Raw genomic sequence first — 15668 nt, 5'->3', positions numbered from 1 at the left:
TCACATTATGAAGGTGGCACTGTGGGACGTCCATCTCACAGTTCTAGGATCGTGGGTGCAATTCTGGCTCCGGCCTACCTGTGGGGAATTTTCATGTTCTTCCTATGCCTGTGTGGGTTTTCTACGGGTTCGTGCCACAACCCAAAGAACTGCATAGTATGCTGATTGAACACTCTAAATTGTCCATAGGTGTGAGTGCATTTGTGAATGGTGTGTGTCTAGATGAGATGTGCCCTGCGGCTGGCTGGCAACCTGATCAGGGTGTACCCCTCCTTCTACCTGGAGTTAGAAGGAGTTTTTTTGTAAAATGCATATTTTTACACACTCGCAAAATACAGTGCAACCCAGGGCAAGGACTCATGTAAAAGCTTGGGTGTCTGCGGAAATGCCTGAGTGGAATGTGCCTGCTTTTTAAAGACCAGAATATAAAAATACTCAAATGGCTGACTGGGGAGGTCGCAGCCAGTTTAATTTGGAAAAATAGACACAATCTGCCAGCCATTTGGAGATGAATCACAACCCTTCTTTTGTTTCTTCAGCAGACGGGAACCGATCAAGTGAAGAAGTCACAAGCCCTGCCATGGTTGAACCAGCTGACAGACAATCCACGGCCGGCCAGAGGCTGGGTGCTCCCGAAAGTTTTGGGGTGTCTACCCTGGAGCCCGGCCTGCGTCCGCCTATACAGGCACCAGGAAGAAAAGTCTCTATCAGGGTGCAGATGTTAGATGACACACAGGAAGTCTTCCAGATATCAGTGAGTAAACTGTATGGCACTGTGTTGAAAGTTCTTTAGTAAATAACACTTGACTTGTTTCTTATTTATCTGTTGTGTCTTTTGGGTGGAGTATTTTTTTCCTTTTGTATTTCTTTTTGGTGGTGCCTTTTTAACAAAGAAATGGATGCGACTTTGCTTACGTTCGGGAATGCACTCTGAGTGCACTGTACTACACTCCACATTGTTCAGAAACTCAAGAGTATTGTTGCAATGTGCTGTTAGGTTATTCATAGCGCCAAACTCTGGGAGTGCTGGGCTGGATGGAAGACGCAAGAGTTGTCTACTAATGGATTATTTGACAACAAAATACTTATAGCGGTGCCTCGAGATACAAATGACCTGATTTAAGTATTTTTCAAGATGAAAGCCACCTTCTGGCCAGTAACCTTACTTTGAAATGTGAGCAATAAAAAAAAACTCAAGCCCAAGTGCTGTATGGTGGCAGCCAAATCAATTCGCTTAGAAAAGCCTCAGTTTGAAGATGGTCAACAGTTCTACAATTATGACGCTTCAGGCACCCCCAGTTAAAGTTTACTGTCAAACTATTCACAAAACTAAAGCAAATAAACGTTGGATATCTAAAACAGCTAATGGCCAAGGAAAGTTCACTTAGCTTCATGCGAACCAACAATGCAATATGTTATCAACTGGCTAACAAATAGTGTTTGAGTCAGTGTGACAATTGTAAGTGATGTGGACGAAGTCAAAATCAAATCAAAGGAACCCACAGATTCTCCAAAAATGGATTTAACACAATGTAAATGAGGGTCTGGCACTGTCTTTGCTGTGCGAACTCCTGGAAGCGCCTAAATATATGGTTTGAAGGGGAATGTTTTTATCACCGACCAGCTACAAAGTGCCACTGTGGATGTACCCCGCCATACGCCTTACATTCCGAAACCAGCAGCAGACAATATTTCAAGAATGTGGATCACTTCTCTAAACTTAAAATCTCCACCTAAACGATTATATGTTTGTTCTTATCACTTCGTTAATGTAAAACCCACCGAAGAGCATCCTTTCCAGGAACTATGGTTGTGTTGTTGTAGTAGCAGCTACAGCAGCAGTAGTTGTAGTATAAATTATTAAACTTCATAATTACAATCATCATCGTAATATCAATAGCAAAGGCAACAAGTCGATTCATGCGGCAGATTTTAGGTTTTGTATTTTTGGAGAACATACCTTGACCTTCCATAAAACAGCGGCAGCATGATGACACGTACGCCTGGGACCCGCGATACATGTACAGCCCGCAGTTTCGACATCTCCCTCCTTGGTTACCACCAACCATGCTTTGTGGTACATAGCATTGAGGCACTGGCTTGGTTCCACATCCGTCTTCATGATGACAAAATTCCCGTGTTCATGTAAGAGGACACATCCAACTTTGTGGCTGTGCAGGTACTGGAATGCCTCGTAACTTTTCAGGTTCCTGATGGCGTTTCCATCCACTGCCATAGAGTCAATAAAATACGATAATATTTTACTTGGGGTCACCCTCAGCCATTTCTTTATGTTGTCTTCCCATGTTGAGATGGCAGAAGGATGCGGTATTTCCAAATAGTGTTTTTTTTTTTTTTTCCCAGGGTTTTTAGTGAGTGATGTCACTCTAGCGCCATTGCTATCAATGTTAAATAACGTGAAAAAGGAAGTCGCGAGCAGAAAGCAGGAAGTATAGCGGAAGTACCTCGGAAACTTGTCCATAGATTAGAATCGGTTAAAAAACTGATGAAAATGAAACAAAAAATGTTGGCCTGTTTAATTTGGTAAAATAAAACAAGTAACTGTGTAAGATAGTGCTGTTTTGGTTATGTTTATTGTCAAAGGGGTAGTATTTCAACGACAGGAAGCAAATGAAACACTTTCACCTCTTATCACTGATCCTGGGAAAACAAGGGAGCCATTGTCTTGTCTAATCATGTCCTCTGCCATGTTTGTGCTGTTTTTGTCCACCCCCCCTCCCTAACCTGTGCAACCTGTGAATGCACAGATAAGCAGCTCATATTGATCAGGCTGGCCCTAGTTGGAAGTATTTTTTATTTTCCATACAGGAAAGTCCAGGTTTTGGTCATGCAGCTATCCATCTAAATGTACAGTATGTTTCTGCTTTAAATAAAATTAGCCGGGAATGTGCACTTGATGACTCTCATGAGGGATTGTCGTATTCTAATGGAAGGCACATTACTTAAAATCCTATTTCGCTGTTTTGCAATGGCAGGACATTCCAGATAAGAAGTAATATTGAACATGTATTCATTCTCATTTGCACTCACGCAAAGCCCTGCAGACATCTGCAACATCTTCATATTCACTGGGGAGCAGCGAAGTCTTTTGCTTCGTAAAACGCCCCACCCCCAATTCGAATTGATCAGATGATAAATGTGTAGTAAAACTGCACACAGAGCCACTATTCCTGATCCCTGATAGAACGGTATTGTTTTCTAACCCAAGTCTCTAATTGGTCAATAATTTCATCTCATCCAGCAATCTTACTTGACCTTAATCCGCGTAAGGCTGTCCATTACATCCTCATCATGACTGACTTCCTTGGTGGACACCAGCCGCTTTAAAGACCTAGACGGTGTGCGTGTTCAGGCGCAACAAGATTACTGTGTGGGGTTTTTGTTGCATGATTGGATTGTGGCTTTCTGATCTGTGCGTGTACAAGCGTACGTGGGCGTGTGTTAGATCAAACCACGATAGGCTATGGGAGGAGGATTAAGGCAGAGAAATATCATAAACATCATCTATACTTCACCTCCCTTTGAACTGAAAATTTCGTACGTACGTACATACATACATACATACATGTATACTCTGATTGCTCTTAGGACTAGAAAATGCTATTTCTGGAAAAATTGCATGGGGATGCTTTGCTCTACTGGACAGGAAGGATTTTTGGACATTTCTAGGTCATTTCCTGTGGCATACGGGCCACTTCCTGTTAATTTTTAGGCATTTCCAGGTCACTTTCTATTGCTTTTTTTAGGTCAATTTCTGTTGATTTCGGAGCATTTATGCATCACTTCTTGTTCATATTCTCAAGACTGAAGATGTATGAATCCGCAGCTACTGTACTGTACATAATACGTACATATTGTACATACTCTCATCCATCTTAAAACTTTAGGGAAAACGAGGCCACACATACAGACTGAAAACAATTTGCCTGGCACGGCCAGACTGTTCTTCCTGTATTTTTCAAACACTGTGAGAATAGTCTGGGACCCACCTCATTAACGGCCTCTCGAGCCAGTACAAAATGATCCGTCCAATCAGATTTGTTTATTTGCGTGACGTATTCTTAACGAGCAACGTCACTCTTCCGCATCTCCACAACAACACAGATGGCGAACAGGAGAGCCAAGAATATGTTCCAATCCACGGTAAAATCCGTTTTAAATTACCAACAACACGTCGACACAAGTCTTTGACAACAGTCTGTCTCGCGCTAGCCATGTTCAATTAACTTCTCGGTTCTCCGCTTGCGCCGCGCAAGGGTTGTCGCTTTACCAACGTCACGTCTGGCCGTCGCTGATCGGTCCACTTCGCTGTCTGTTTGCTGTGGCTTGCTCCGCCCTGGAAATTTGAACCACTCATTGGTCGCCAGACTCTATAGCTGGAACAGCGGTGAGTCTGGTCACCCAGGCTAGAAAACAAATGGGTTTGACGGGAATAATAACAAATGTAGATTTTCTCATTTATCTTTTGATGTTAAATCAAAATATTTCATTTATAGCAAAAAGAACACTGACTAATTTACAGCCCCTCTAACAACAGTGAAGAGTCTGTCTTTTTAAATGCATATATAACGGGATTGCTTTCATTGATTTACAGTAAAACAAAATTGTGAAAACGACTTAGGCTTCCGTTAAATGTGTTACATTAGCAATACTGTCGCTACTACAATAGTCATACAATGCAGCAACCCCTCACTAAGATGTTAGGTTTATTAGTTCATACTGTGTTAATGTACAGTGCCTTGCAAAAGTATTCGGCCCCCTTGAATCTTGCAACCTTTCGCCACATTTCAGGCTTCAAACATAAAGATATGAAATTTAATTTTTTTGTCAAGAATCAACAACAAGTGGGACACAATCGTGAAGTGGAACAACATTTATTGGATAATTTAAACTTTTTTAACAAATAAAAAACTGAAAAGTGGGGCGTGCAATATTAATCGGCCCCCTTGCGTTAATACTTTGTAGCGCCACCTTTTGCTCCAATTACAGCTGTAAGTCGCTTGGGGTATGTTTCTATCAGTTTTGCACATCGAGAGACTGACATTCTTGCCCATTCTTCCTTGCAAAACAGCTCGAGCTCAGTGAGGTTGGATGGAGAGTGTTTGTGAACAGCAGTCTTCAGCTCTTTCCACAGATTCTTGATTGGATTCAGGTCTGGACTTTGACTTGGCCATTCTAACACCTGGATACATTTATTTTTGAACCATTCCATTGTAGATTTGGCTTTATGTTTTGGATCAAATGTTGTTCCACTTCACGACTGTGTCCCACTTGTTGTTGATTCTTGACAAAAAATTAAAATTTTATATCTTTATGTTTGAAGCCTGAAATGTGGCGAAAGGTTGCAAGGTTCAAGGGGGCCGAATACTTTTGCAAGGCACTGTATCTCAAATTGTACCCATATGCAGGGGTAGACAATAAGGGAAATTAGCCATTGGCCCTTCGAGCTAGTGGCTTTTGAAGTTCACTGGCCCCACTATCAAAACCACTGGCCCAGCTCAATGCGTCAGTTATTGATCCCAATAATCATGAAAAAGGACAATTTGTTTGAATAACATCAATAACATTTTTTAACATTTAACATTTTTGTCGACCCCTGATATGGTTTATTGTGTTTGTACAATTATCCAATCAGTGTTATAATTTACGGCAGTGGCTTTCAAGACGTTTGTTTTCAACAATGTCCCTATAATGCCTCCAAAAATTAAAGATAGCTCCCATGTGTATCCATAAATGCAATACGCAATAAAAAAATATACTTTAATGTTACAGTATATTGCTACCACCCCTGCCACCGGCTTGTCACGAAAACATACGCAGTTTTTAAGTATATATCAAGTAGAACATAATATTTCACCAGACAATGATTTTAATAAAAAAGAATTCTTTGAATGTAAAGTAAAATAAATTAAGGGTCATTCAGGGGCCCCTATGGTCCTGAGGCCCGGGACAACATACCCAGTTGCCCTCCCCAGTAGACGGGCTTGTCCTGGTGTATTGTAATGTGAGACTGAAAGTTTAAAGAGGGGAAAAAGTCAAAATTTTACGAGTGAATTTTCAATATACAACTTTCTTTCGGATAATAGAACCCATTTTATTCTGGGAAACACAACCTCTAAAAGGACTTCTATATTCTTGAAGAATGTACCATCTGTTCTCAAAAATAGGACTTTACTCCTATAATGAGATGGCTTTTGTTCCCCCCCAAAAAATCATTAATAAAATCACAAGATGTGATAATTTTATGTGATACGTTACAGTTATGCAGTATATCACCTTTAAATTACCCCATCTTGTATGGTGTATTTGCATGTCGGTCAGTTCATGTATTTATGCAGTATTTTTTGATACAACATGTTTTATTGTAAATTATTTTGTGGACACCCCCAAGCTCAGCTCACGGACCCCCAGGAATCTGGGGACTTCACTTCCTAGTACTCCGGTTTGAGTCAAAACACTGTGAATTTATCTAGCAAATGCAGCACATAGCACTACCAATATCTCATTCAGTGGTCATTTCCCATACCAATTGATCACATGGAAGCAGCATGCAGTATCCCACAGACAAAGGGTTCTATGTTACGCAATAGTCGGCATTGCTTGCACTCATTCCTGTGGTCAGATACTTCCTTTAGTGGCGCACAGAATAGCAATTCAACTTGTGACAGCCTCTATTTTTCTTGGACTTTTTGAATTTAGAGCCACGTGGAAGTACTGGCATGTGCTGGGTTTAAAGACAAGGCCACGGCGTGAGCTGTCCCCTCCAAAAAAGCACGGCCATTGCAAGAGCATTGAGTACGGAATTACCACTCAAGAGAGTGAGAGATGGTTTCCGAGTGAAAGGGTTCAGGATGGGGCCCAGCAGCAGGACCTTGTGTTGTTCCGCTTGCTGTCATGGAAGAATACAGCGATATCACTCAAAGAGCAAGGGCATTCACACACACTCATCCGTCCCCCATGGAGGTGTCTCACCATGCGGCCATTATACTCTGTCCACTCTGCATGGCTACAAATAGGATGCTTGTTGTTTTTTGCAAATGCTGTGAGTTGTATCCCGAGTGTGTGTGTGTGTGTGTGGGGGGGGGGGGGGTACTTGAAGCCAATTTTACTTTGTTTTTTTCATAATGGAAGATTATAAATGGAAGCACAAACATTTGGCAGAACACATCCTTCTGTCAAAACAAGAAGAGATACAGCGGTGAGCCCAACCTAAAGGGCCACATTTTGTTTTTAAGGGACCATTTGATGAAGTATTTCAAAAACGTATAGTAAAATAGTGTAATAGTCAATTAATTCATGCTTATTTTTAAAATGTATTGTTGAAAACTACGTGCAATTTTGGTGGCGCGATGGTTACTGGGTAACACATCGCCTTACAGTTCTTAGCATAACGGTTAAACCTAGGTTGTGGCCTTGCTGTATGGAATTTGCATAATTTTCCCTGTACCTGTGTGGGTTTTCCCAGTTACTCACAATTTCCTCCCATGTCCACAAAACAAAAGATTTTTAGGTCAGTCGTGACTGTGAGTGAAAGGTTGTTTTGTCTATATGTGCCCTACAATTAGCTGCCCGCAAGTTTAGGGTGTCAGTTATATTTATTTTATTCAATAAATGAAATAAACACACCCTCAATTTTGGTATCTTCTCCATTATTTGGATTACAACCAGCCCAGTGGTCTCCTTGCCATATCTCATGAGTGTGTTTCTATGAGAGTCATGAAATTTACGAGGGTCATTATTGCGGGCGGCAGACTGCAGACGGACGCATCAGCAGACATACTTTCTGTATGGGAAGCTAATTGCTTTCTTAATGGGACGAGGCTGTGCATGTACTTAATTTGTTTGCTTCAATTGTGCTAAGAGGAATAGCGTGCACACGCGCGCGCTTGCACTCACTCACCCACGTGCGTACGGACGCGTGGAGCACACACACACAGCCGCTGCACACTAACATGCTGCTGCCAGTCACCTGCAGACATCTTCATTGTTTCCAGTTCCATAATGCCTTGTTGTGTATGTGACAGGAAGATCTTCTACATGCTGGAGTGGTTTTTTCCCCCTCTAGTTGTATAGCGGAAGTGACTTTGACATTGGTATAAGCTTTTTGAACTTAATCTGAGTGAAGTACTTTGGTCGTTGGTGGATATTTAAAGAATTGGGAGTCTCTCTCAGCTCTCTGGCAAATTTTCCATTTTCTATTATATATTAGTATATACAGTGGTACCTCGACTTACGATCGCTTCGACACACGATCTTTTTGGCATCCGACGTAAAATTTGACTGGCTATTTGTTTCTACATCCGACGACATGCTAGAAATACGACAACATGAGAGCACCGTAGACGAATGCATGGCAGATTTTCTTGTGTGAGAAATCAACCCAGGTTTCAAAAAGGTTGGTACAGGTGGTGAAACAAGGAAAAAGGTGAGGCTTACCTTCTAAATGAAGATGCAAATTATAGAGAAATATGAGCGTGGGGTGCGCATCCGTGAACTACCTCAACAATACATCTCCACGGTCCTCCTCCGACCACCGTTCGCCAGTCTTTATAAGTTAAGGTGACACTTATTATTGTGGTAACATTGCCAAAGAAATTGCCAGCTTTGTCTCGTTTTTATCATTTATTTCACAATTTATCCAACACAAACGTCTACCGCAGTTGATGGTGTTCTCTAGAAAACATTGAAAACGAAAGTAAGCTCAAGCTCTTCGCTCCCTCTGTCTCTCACGTCAGCCACGCGGTGCGTTCAGGTACAGCAAAAAACGTCCACCACATTAGAACCCGAGTTGCTACATTATTACAGGAATTATTATTATAATTATTAAGTTATTCCGATTTTTATTTATAATTTATTTGATTTGCTATGTGTAATTGCCATTTGAAATAGTACCAGCAGTATTTATTAAGGATTTAGTGTAGGTTTTTGGGCTGTGGAACGAATTAATGGAATTATAATGTATTACTGCGGAAAAATCCTGCTCGACATACGACCATTTCGACTTACAAACAAGGTCCTGGAACGAATTGACTTCGTATGTAGAAGTACCACTATAGTACTTAGGACAGTATATATTATATTTTATCGTTTTTTAATACCAGTGAAATATTGGTGTGTACCACGTCAGTGAAGTAAGTGTGTTGACACTTTTGACAGTTACTGATGTAGCCAGACTGGAGTTGTGCCCTGGCATTTCCAGTATTTTCCCATCTGGACTGGCCAAATAATGAAAGTGTTTGAAGCAAAAAGCGCCCTCACTTGTGTAAATGTGCATGACAATGAGCTGCAGTGAAAAGTTTTCCGACAAATTTTGCAGCAGGGGTGCAAAAGAAAAAGTAGTGTTTGTTGGTTGTTTTCTTTTGCTTTTCTCTTCTTTTCTCTCCCCCAAATCACCCTCCCCCCCACCACCACCACCATCTTTCTCGGATGGTTCTTATCATCAGTCTCACCCATCTGGTTTCCATTTGTTCTAGTCCCTGCGATTTCTACAGATCGAGTGTTTCATGCTTCCCAGTCTCCTTTCACTACATTTTGAAAGGCAAAATACTAACTGGCAAGCAACAATTCCAGATGAGAGCTGCTGGAACGCTTCACAATATATTGAAAACCTTCCCTTTTCCTGTCTTTTCAATTGCCAAAGTTGACCAATTCCAGGTTGGCATCCGTTTAAAAACCAAGCTACCGAGCACAGATGGTGAAAATGTTTTACTTGGCCCCGCGGTGAAGAGTGACATGACATACCGGAAGAAAAAAAAAAGTAATTCCTGGAAATATACAAGTTTTATACAACATAGGTCAGGTGTTTGCTGAGGCGCTTTAGGAAAGTTGAATGCTTCAGATCTTTTTGTAAGCTTTAGGTTATACCAGCATTTATTCTTCTGTTGTTAACTATATCGTAGCTTTACACTAATGACGAAACGTAAAGACAATTTGCATCTGATTTAAGCAATCCCCACATGACCTTACTTTACTACTACTACTACTACTTGCATGTTAGGGCTGCAACTAACGATAATTTTCATAATCAGTCGGACGATCAATTACACGATTAATCAGATAAATGTCACTTTTTTGTAATTCCCTTTGTAATTTAACTTGAAATTGTTTCAGGCATGTTCTAAGTAACAATGAAAACAAAATGAATGAGTACTTCCTTCAAAAATGATATTTTATTATAGCTTTCTGACTAAAAAGTACAATTGTACTTTTAAGGATATAACATTTGTTTAAAGGTTCTGAGTATAAAAACTTTTTCTCAACTTTTACACAAATCAGGTAAAGTTCAGTTCAATCAAATAAAAAATTCATGCTGATTGACATTTTTCATGTATTGGCAAAGTGCTGATGTAAATTGTGTCAGTGACTTTTTCTAAAGAAACTAAACAACATACATTTGATCAAAAATGGAAAAACATTTGTCAAGCTAAATTGGGACATTTCTGTCGAATTCAAATTCTATATAACAGTAATAGTAATTATTCATTCACATATATTTATTCTACTTAAACATGAATGAAATGATTAATAAAACAATAATTCAAATACTGACCTCAAATTCGCGGGAGAAAATGGATGGATGGATGTTTTTCAAACGTGATAAACTGTAGTTATTGTCAAACACTGACAGTGTCCGTGCAGAAACTGCCACTGAACTTCACTTCCGCTTACCTTAGCTCGCGCTAATAATTTTATGAGGAAAAAATTGCATAAAATAAAACTGAAACGGTATGCAACTGAACCAAACTGAACATGCAAAACCAAAACGGTTCAATACATCCATGTGATAGGTTACACCCACGCACAAACTGTTGAACAACCTGCTAAATTGTGCTTAATGAATTGATTCTGTTTTACATTTGTGTTCTTATCACAGAAATTACATGGTACGTGCCAAGTCCATTTTGCGAATTGCAGGTGATTCTTCGCTTCACTTTGTTTTAGGTGAAATGTTGCCATGTTTGTGATGTTTTTGTAGATCATGTGCCTGAGCTGCAGTCGAGTTACTCAACACTGCCATTGTTGTATTAATTCACTGTCGCTACTGCATATGCACTTACATGGAGTACACCCACAATTAGTTGCCAAAAATAAACGATAATGAAATTCGTTGGCATAACAGATTTAATCGATAAGAGCTGTCCCGACTAGTTGACGTAGTCCAAGTCATCGATGACATAAATGCGTCGACGGGCACGCCATCCCGTCGACGATTAATGAAGGGTTAAAAAATATATATACACGTGGAAAATTAAGAATGACGGACGTTCGGGATGTAAGCGGGGAAAGTGGCACAAAGCCAAAAAAGTATACCAGAGTGGCCAAAGCATGGACTTATTCAAACAAAACAAGCTTGCATTCCACGGCAGCACGTCGGCCACGAATGAACACCTGACGCGCCGTCATCCAGTTGTAATTTTGGAAGACGACGGGAGACAACAAGCTGGTAGATCGTAAGTCCATATAACCTAACTAACTAACTGTAGCATGCAAGGATAGGAGTCTGGCGTGGAGTGTTGAACCACAGAGCTAAGACGAGTCGTTTTAATTACATCCAAAAGTACACGATACGAAACACCTTACACTCGTACATAACTCGCAAGAGGAAGCTTCATGTATCTGGCTTTTTCCTTAACTAAACCCTTACTCCTGGTAACTATATAAGTCGCTAACATTAGTTCCGTGGGTAAATTCTCTAAAACTCACTAAATAATGACATTTTGTATTGACGCTGCCTTAATTTGTGCCGTATCAACGTGCATCATTAACATTTATTTGACATTTATTTATCTACTCTGTTGCTGCTCCTTAAAGCTGTAGGTCTCACAATATCTGTAGTCCGTGCACAGCATGCAGATTGTATTTGTTAGAATGATGATGCTTCAGCTGGAGCGGGAGTCAGCAACCTGTGGCTTTAGAGCTGCATCAGATTCAGATTCAGAGATTAATTGTCATTGACAGGATAATACCGAAATTCAGATTGGCGTTTCAACAACACTACGTATTCAGTACCCATTAAAAGTGCTTGGTGCAGAGCAGGATAAAGGTAAAGTGTCCCCACTGCCCCTCACAATCCGCACCATAAATAAATAATAAATATCAATACATTTACATAGCCATTCGGTTTCTGTAGGAGGACAAACACGACAGAAACATTCTTCTAATTCATTAATATTGTAATGACGTTAAACATGAGGCGGCGGCGTACAACAGAGTCGTCACGTGGTTCGTCACTCTATAGGATGCACAGCAGGGAAAATAAACATTTAATCATGAAGGGTCATTATGTATTTGTAGCCAACTTAATCATTTTAGTAGTAGGATGATATAGCAAATATAGATACATATAGTATGTGTTGCCTTCATCACAAGGTTTATGTAAGGCTTTTAATTTTTTGCGGCTCCAGACATATTTGTTTTTTGTTTTTTTCAGTATGGCTCTTTCAACATTTTGGGTTGCCGACCCCTGCGCTAGTAGAAAAATATATTTTTTAAATTATTTAAAAAAAAAAAAATGGAAACACTGGCCTGCTTACTGTAGTCCATGACTTCACTAATCCTACTTACTTTATATTATAACAGTGTATCACAAAAGTGAGTACACCCCTCGCATTTCTGCAGATTTCTTATCATGGGACAACACTGACAAAATGACACTTTGACACAATGAAAAGTGGTCTGTGTGCAGCTTATATAATAGAGTTAATTTATTTTCCCCTCAAAATAACTCAATATAGCCATTAATATCTAAACCCTTGGCAACAAAAGTGCCAGGGGTTGCCAGAACTGCCTTTATTCTCCTGGGCATGGAGTTGACCAGAGCTTCACAGGTTGCCACTGGAATGCTCTTCGACTCCTCCATGACGACGTTGCTGAGCTGCCGGATATTTGAGACTTTGCGCACCTCCACCCTCCGCTTAAGGATCCCCCAAAGATGTTCTGTTGGGTTCAAGTCTGGAGACATGCTTGGCCAGTCCATCACCTTCCTCAGCCTCTTCAGTAAAGCAGTGGTCATTTTGGAGGTGTGTTTGGGGTCATTGTCATGCTGGAACACTGCCCTGCGACCCAGTTTCTGGAGGGAGGGGATTATGCTCTGCTGCAGTATTTCACAGTACATGTTGGAGTTCATGTTTCCCTCAATGGAACTCTCCAACACCTGCAGCACTCATGCAGCCCCAGACCATGACATTCCCACCACCATGCTTGACTGTAGGCATGACACACTTATCTTTGTACTCCTGACCTGGTCGCCGCCACACATGCTTCAAACCATCGGAACCAAAAAAATTAATCTTCGTCTCATCAGACCATAGGTCAGGGTTCCAGTAATCCATGATCTTTGTTGACATGTCTTCAGCAAACTGTTTGCGGGCTTTCCTCCTGGGGTGACAGCCATGCACACCAATTTGATGTAGAGTGCGGCGTATGGTCCGAGCCCTAACAGGCTGAACTCCCACCTCTTCAATCTCTGCAGCAATGCTGACAGCACTCGTACGACGATCTTTCAAAGAAAGCATTTGGATGTGAAGCTCAGCACGTGGGCTCAGCTTCTTTGGACGACCAACCCGAGGCCTGTTCTGAGTGGACCCTGCTCTTTTAAAACGCTGGATGATCTTAGCCACTGTGCTGCAGCTCAGTTTCAGGGTGTTTGCAATCTTCTTGTAGCCTTGGCCATCTTCATGTAGCGCAACAATAAGTCTTTTAAGATCCTCAAAGAGTTCTTTGCCATGTGGTGCCATGTTGCAACTTTCAGGGACCAGAATGAGAGAATGTGAGAGCTGCACTACAAATTTGAACACACCTGCTCCCTATGCACACCTGGACCTAATAACACTAATGAGTCACAAGACATTTTGGAGGGAAATGACAAGCAGTACTCAATTTGGACATTTAGGGATGTCGTTTCTAAGGGGTGTACTCACTTTTGTTGCTAGGGGTTTAGATATTAATAGCACTATTTTGAGGGGAAAATAAATTAACTCTATTATTTAAGCTGCCCACAGACTGCTTTTCATTGTGTCAAAGTCTCATTTTGTCAGTGTTTTCCCATGAAATCTGCAGAAATGTGAGGGGTGTATTCACTTTTGTGACACACTGTATATACTGTACATATAGTAGTATGCTATGATATTAAAGCTACATATTTTTAATAAGTAGTTTTTTTAAGAATTGTTTGAATCATGTTAAAAAGGTGAAGTCACAGTGTTCTGAATCTGTTGACATTCCATTCTTTTGCGCTAGTTAATGCTATCAGCATTTGACCTCATTGTTTATTTGGGATTTATTATTGTTATTTACGTGTTTATTCGTACTTTAATAAATAATTTAAGTGTTCCAAAAGGTTTTTTTGTGAATCAATAAACATCAACAATTTAATTACTAGATTAGTTAAAAAAAACAACAACAACAACAAAATCTTAGATTAGTCGTCTAATTGTTAAAAAAAAGTTGTGAGAAAAATAGTCGTTAGGGACAGCCCTAGATTAGTTGTTGCAGCCTTATTGTATGTAATGCCTTTTAACTGTATATGACTATCAGTTATATTTTGCTCTGCACTGTAGCCCTGCATGACTTTATGCTTCTGTTGAATCTTTGTTGTACTTATGTCCAGTACTGTGTCAATGTTTACACTTGGCACCTAACCCTTATACCTGCAACATGAAGCAATTATCGGAGAATCCAAAAATTTGAAAAATAAGATCCTAATGAAACCTTTTTTTCAAATTTGTAAAAAGAAAATATAAAATGAATATGTGTAAATAAGCGCTCTAATATGTATTACCCTTGCTGAATCCTGTTTTTTTCTCATGGAACCTGCAGATGCGTGTGTTGACTTGCATCCATCGTTTTCTTTCTTTTTTTTTTTTCAAAAATAAATGTCAAAATTCTGAATTAGTTTCAAAATTTTGAAATTTTAGGTGTATCAAATGTGAGGCATTTGGCATTTAAGGGTTAAGGGTATTTATTATATGGGTTTTGCACTTTATCAACTTACCTGTATGGATGCTCCAAAGTTTCGTTGTGCTTTTGTAACAATGACAATAAATATTCTGAATCTAACTGTCATATTGATTGCAAGCAGATGTCAATCAAATTACTTGGCTGCTTACTACATGTTGGATATTATGACCTTTTGTACCTTTTAAAATTATAGACATACAGTGGGGCATATAAGTATTTAGTCAACCACTAATTGTCCAAGTTCTCCCACTTGAAAATATTAGCGAGGCCTGTAATTGTCAACATGGGTAAACCTTAACCATGAGAGACAGAATGTGGAAAAAAAAACAGAAAATCACATTGTTTGATTTTTAAAGAATTTATTTGCAAATCATGGTGGAAAATAAGTATTTGGTCAATACCAAAAGTTCATCTCAATACTTTGTTATGTACCCTTTGTTGGCAATAACGGAGGCCAAACGTGTTTTTGTTACTCTTCACAAGCTTGTCCCACACTGTTGCTGGTATTTTGGCCCATTCCTCAATGCAGATCTTTTCTAGAGCAGTGAGGTTTTGGGGCTGTCGTTGGGCAACATGGACTTTCAACTCCCACTCCAGGACCTTGAAATGCTTCTTACGAAGCCACTCTTTTGTTGGCCTGGCTGTGTGTTTGGGATCATTTTCTTGCTGAAAGACCCAGCCACGTCTCA

The 15668-nt window shown here is 40.1% G+C and overlaps 1 protein-coding gene across 1 annotated transcript in view; it reads left to right on the top strand.

The window, feature by feature from the left end:
• LOC130907800 (FERM, ARHGEF and pleckstrin domain-containing protein 1-like) overlaps positions 1-15668 on the top strand; it is a 69963-nt gene that overhangs the window by 7375 nt on the left and 46920 nt on the right. Inside the window, exon 2 of the mRNA XM_057823268.1 lies at positions 543-754. Coding sequence (XP_057679251.1) covers positions 581-754 — 174 coding nt within the window. The 5' untranslated portion in view covers positions 543-580. The remainder of the gene's footprint in view (positions 1-542; positions 755-15668) is intronic.

This window comes from Corythoichthys intestinalis, chromosome 2 (assembly GCF_030265065.1).
Source record: "Corythoichthys intestinalis isolate RoL2023-P3 chromosome 2, ASM3026506v1, whole genome shotgun sequence".
NCBI classification, from domain to species: domain Eukaryota; kingdom Metazoa; phylum Chordata; class Actinopteri; order Syngnathiformes; family Syngnathidae; genus Corythoichthys; species Corythoichthys intestinalis.
Note: the sequence above shows the minus strand (reverse complement) of the source record. Positions and strands in the feature narration are given on the sequence as shown.